The sequence below is a fragment of the Diaphorina citri genome, unplaced genomic scaffold (assembly GCF_000475195.1).
Source record: "Diaphorina citri unplaced genomic scaffold, Diaci psyllid genome assembly version 1.1 scaffold1661, whole genome shotgun sequence".
NCBI lineage: Eukaryota > Metazoa > Arthropoda > Insecta > Hemiptera > Psyllidae > Diaphorina > Diaphorina citri.
The window spans coordinates 33,344-38,178 of record NW_007379087.1 but is presented as its reverse complement, the minus strand read 5'-3'; the positions used below and the strand labels follow the sequence as shown (position 1 = coordinate 38,178).

General features: G+C 42.2%; 1 protein-coding gene across 1 annotated transcript in view; it reads left to right on the top strand.

Moving 5' to 3' along the window:
* Nucleotides 1–4,835, top strand: part of LOC103516773 (neprilysin-2-like) — a 31,616-nt gene that overhangs the window by 10,132 nt on the left and 16,649 nt on the right. Inside the window, exons 4-5 of the mRNA XM_026829075.1 lie at nt 2,335–2,656; nt 2,840–3,069. Of these exons, the coding sequence (XP_026684876.1) occupies nt 2,335–2,656; nt 2,840–3,069 (552 nt within the window). The remainder of the gene's footprint in view (nt 1–2,334; nt 2,657–2,839; nt 3,070–4,835) is intronic.

Below are 4,835 nucleotides of genomic sequence, written 5' to 3'. Positions count from 1 at the left end.
CAACAAGAGGAGAGGTTCCTTAAGCCTCTGGATGGCTTTGATGCAGATGGAGCTAGGATGGCTGGAGTGTTCGCCCACAGTCGACTGCACAAGAGGGATGTGAGTGAGGTGGCGATTCCCGCGGTGTTGGAAGGTAAGAGGCCGTTTTGTGCTTTTCTGTTTCCGCTCAGTCAGTATTTTGGCGTTTAAAATTCTCATTCTCCTTCTCCTCTTTCTCCTTCTTCTTTGGCTTTATTTATAGCTTCTTCTTCTTCTACTTCTTTTTCAAAATAATACTAAACCAAGTGGTAACGATCTTCTCATACACAAGATCCTGGATTCAATGTCCACCATCGACAAAAATTGCACTTGTATTTCGATGGCATATAATTATTTCAACTCATCAACTGGTTACATTCTGGTAATCTGTATTGGCCCACCACCTAAATGGGAAGTATTGTGTCTCTTATCGCCCATCTGATGAGACATGAGACATAATAATTTATGTATTATGGGATCAGATGTTAGTGAGGAGGCACACTCTCCTCCCAGATCTGATGAGGAAAATGCTACTCCGAGAACGAACATTATCCCATCAGGATAAAATCCGCCCCGGGCGGGAATCGAACCCGCGGCCTAGCACTTACAAGGCAGACGCACTATCAACTAAGCTAACTAGGCTGGCAAATTAAAAACTGAAATTGTTTGCGCACTTTGCTGTTGACTCAAAAGCAAAGTGCGAATATTTTTTTTTATGGGCAGACCACACAAGTCCAATGAAGAAGTTGGTTCATTAATGCCCACTTTGGAATGCCGAAATTGTAAAGCGCGCTTTATACGTGAATGTGTACTGTTTGGGTTGCTACGAAATAAAAAAAAAAAGCCATGAAACACCCATCTTTATTACCTTTCACAGATCTTCCTCAAGAACCCTCAGAGACCACGGACAGCCTGGCCGACGAGTCCAAAGCCATCCGGAAGCCTCAATCTTCCACCGCCTACTCTCCGAAGATCCCTTGTCACATTTTTGAACTACATACCAAATTTCAAGTCTTTAGCTTATACCGTTCCGGAGATATTGTTAAATTACACCGAAAACCGCCAAAAAGCGGTAAAATGCCGCCTATCGTTGCACCGGTCTTAAGCAAAAGTTTTTGTCGCATCCTTGTCACATTTGACAGATACATACCAAATTTCAACTCTCTAGCTCTTACCGTTCTCGAGATATTTTGTTTAAACAGACAGACACACACACGGACCAATGGCTGAAACTTTGGATTTAGGCTCTAGGGACCTCAAAACGTGTTTTGGCACTAAAAATGATTTAGACTCTAGGGACCTCAAAACGTGTTTTGGCACTAAAAACTGACCATCGAAAATTTGACCCGATTACATTACTGTCCTTCCTATAGGAAAAGGAAAGTAAAAATCAGTTCTTAAGTGACGTTAACTCGAATGACTATCAAACAAACAAACAAACAAAAACAAATAATCAGAATTGATTAGGACTTGATTCGTCTTGATTCGTCATAAACACTTAAAATTAATGGTTTATAATCAATAAATTATCATAAACACTCGTAAAAGGTTACAAATCTTATTTACAAAGATAGGTACATAATAATAAATTAATAACCATTAGTTAACTGTGATGAGGTCAATGGTGGCATAGAAGCCCCTTTTTCTGGGAGAATTCTGATTTCTGCAGTTTACTGAACCAGCAGTAAAGCTATAATCCAGGGGTGCACAAACTCAAGATGACCGCGGGCCGCATTGAAACTTTGTTGGCCGCGGGCCGCATGATTTTTTTAGCTCTAAAATAAGCATATCTCTTCTCTTCTCTTCTCTTCTCTTCTCTTCTCTTCTCTTCTCTTCTCTTCACTTCACTTCTCTTCACTTCTCTTCTCTTCTCTTCTCTTCTCTTCTCTTCTCTTCTCTTTTCTTTTCTTCTCTTCTCTTCTCTACCTACTATTCTCTTTAACTCTCTTCTCTACTGTTTTTTTTTTTTTTTTTGATATTGCTGAATTTGAACGGCTTCTATCTCCGGACAGGTACTAAACTTTAATTCCATTCTATTCCATTCTGGTCTCTTCTCCTCTCTTCTCTTTTCTTCTCTTCTCTTCTCTACCATTCTCTTCTCTTCTCTTCTCTTCTCTTCTCTACTATTCTCTTTAACTCTCTTCTCTACTGTTCTCTTCTCTTCTCTTCTCTACTGTTCTCTTCTCTTTAACTCTCTTCTATTCTCTTCAACTCCATTCTCTCGCCTCTTTTCACTTCTTCTCTTCTTTTCACTTTTCTTCTATACTGTTCTATTTTCTATTCTATTCACTAACTTTTTCAATTCTATTCCCTCAGGAACGATACCCAAGCATCCCGTGGACGGAATACATCAACACCATCCTGAGCCCAAACGCCCAACTCAAATATGACGAAACCATCATTGTGTCGGAGCCCAAATACATCTACGACCTTGAGAAGCTCCTTTCGACGACCCCCAAACGCACCATGGCCAACTATGTAATGTGGAGGGTGACCGCCGCAAGTGTCAGCTACTTGACGGAGGCCATTCGGGCCCGCCAATTGGCATACAGTACGGCTGTGAGTGGGGTTAGTGAACAACAGGCCAGGTGGAAGGAGTGTGTTGGTACGGTGGGCGGCAGTTTCTCGTTGGCCATCGGTAAGTGATAGTAGACGACCAATTTGGCAAAGAAATTCCTTATTCGTCTTCATCTCCGTGTAAGCAAGATCTGCTCCCGGAGTACTTCACAACTTGGTCGATATAATCCTCTATATCAAACCAAAAAAGTTCTCAATTCAATGCAGTCTTTCTCAATTCAACCATTTCTTTTTCACCCTTCAGGTTCTCTCTATGTCCGCAAATATTTCAAGGAGGCAGCCAAATCCAACGCGGTGGAGATGGTGCAACTCATCCGCGAAGAAATGTACAAGATCCTCTCGTCCGTCGACTGGATGGATGAGGTGACCCGGCGAGCTGCCCTGGATAAGGCAAAGTCCATGACCACCCATATTGCATATCCGGAAGAACTGCTGATTAATGCCAAACTGGAGGAGTTTTATTCTGGATTGGAGGTGAGTATTCGGGTGGATTGGAACACATCACATGCCTTCAGGCGCTCTCCATTTGTCAAGGGTCTCGTAGGTTTACCTTGCCTTTGGGGAGAGTTGCAGGCATTAGGTTTAATACAGAGTCCACCATTTTCAAACAAATGAAATCAAATTAGATATGTCCAAAACTGGACTCATAAAATGTCCAAGAGGTTTGATAGAGGAATCTGTAACTACAGAGGTCTTATCGTCCCGAATGCGCTGAGAGAAGGAAGGCAGGATCTGTACTATTACCATTCGGGTATGGAGCTTTCTTCTTCTACAGCTAGAGCAGGGGTTCCCAATAAGCCTTGGCTGGCGGACCACTTCCGAAAAAAAGTTCAAAGAGTTGTGACGTCAGATTTCACGTCAAAATGCGCAGAAACGCTTGCGCACAAACAAACGAAGTGGGAGTCATGAATCATGACGTCATCGCCTACGGGAGCGTATGTGTGACGTCAAAGTTCACGATTTACCGGCATTTTTTTAATCGATTTATCTCGGGATCTAGAAGTCGTAGAAGAAAAAGATTCCGTTAGTCCTTTCAAACTTCACGATTTACCGGTATTTTTTAAATCGATTTATCTCGGTAAAAGTCGTAAGAAAAGAAAAATTTCGTTGGTCCTCATTTTTCCTGCTCTATGACTTTGAAACATCACCCAAGTAAGCGCAACTGATCTATTGGGAAAAAGAAAATACAGCTATCCCCTTTTTTCTCAACAGTGACAACACGCACCTCCAGCCCAGACTAAAACTCCTCTGAGGCTCGTTTTCCCTCTTTTAGCATGATAGCGACTGTACTAAACCATAGGAAATCAAAGATGGCGCACCATCAGAATCGGCTCCGTTTCCAAAAGAAAAATACAGCTGAATTTTCCTCAATTCTCTTCCTTCCAGGTGAGAACATAGCTGATAATGGCGGTATCAAGGAAGCATACAACGCATACAATGTATGGACCAGAAAGCATGGTGAGGAACCCAGACTGCCTGGACTACAACAGTACTCACCGCGTCAAATGTTTTGGATATCTGCAGCCTCTACCTGGTAAATATAACCTGTCCACTCCTTAGATTCCCGTTATAGCGTAGGTAATGTAAGTTATACTCCGGTAAAGGACAGTTTGACTAGCTGGGGGACAGGTTAAACAAGGAGTAGACCGAAAAAAAAAAAAAAAAAAAAAGCAGAAGAAAATGATTAATCGACCTAACCTCTGGAAAATCCTTCACAAAGGTAAAGATGTGCATCTTTTCCAACAGTCTAAATCAGGGGAAGTAACCCAATAATAGAAATAACACAGCATAGCAGAAAGCCAGTCGTTCCGAGAACGAACCATATCTGTGTGGAATAAAATCCACCCCGGGAGGGAATCAAACCCGCGACCTTTCGCTTACAAGGTAGAGGCGCTAGTATTAGTGGAGACGCCGCACTACTCTCCACAAGCTAACTAGGCTGGCCAATTTGACCTACCTCGGTGGTGTAGTGGTCAAGGGGCTCACCTGGTAAACAGGAGGGCGTGGGTTCAATCCCAGCCGAGGTATGGAATTTTATCCTCAATATAATTTGAGAATTTGACCACAATAATAGTAGTAGCCTACTGCTGGAGTAAAGGGACTTTTCAGTCCTATGCGAGCAGTATAAATAAGCACTATTACTATTTGGCGGGGCGGAGAGCTATCGCGCTCCTTCATTTTATCACTGAACAAATTACGTTTTTTTTTTTTTTTTTTTTTTTTAGAGGTTTGACAGAGGG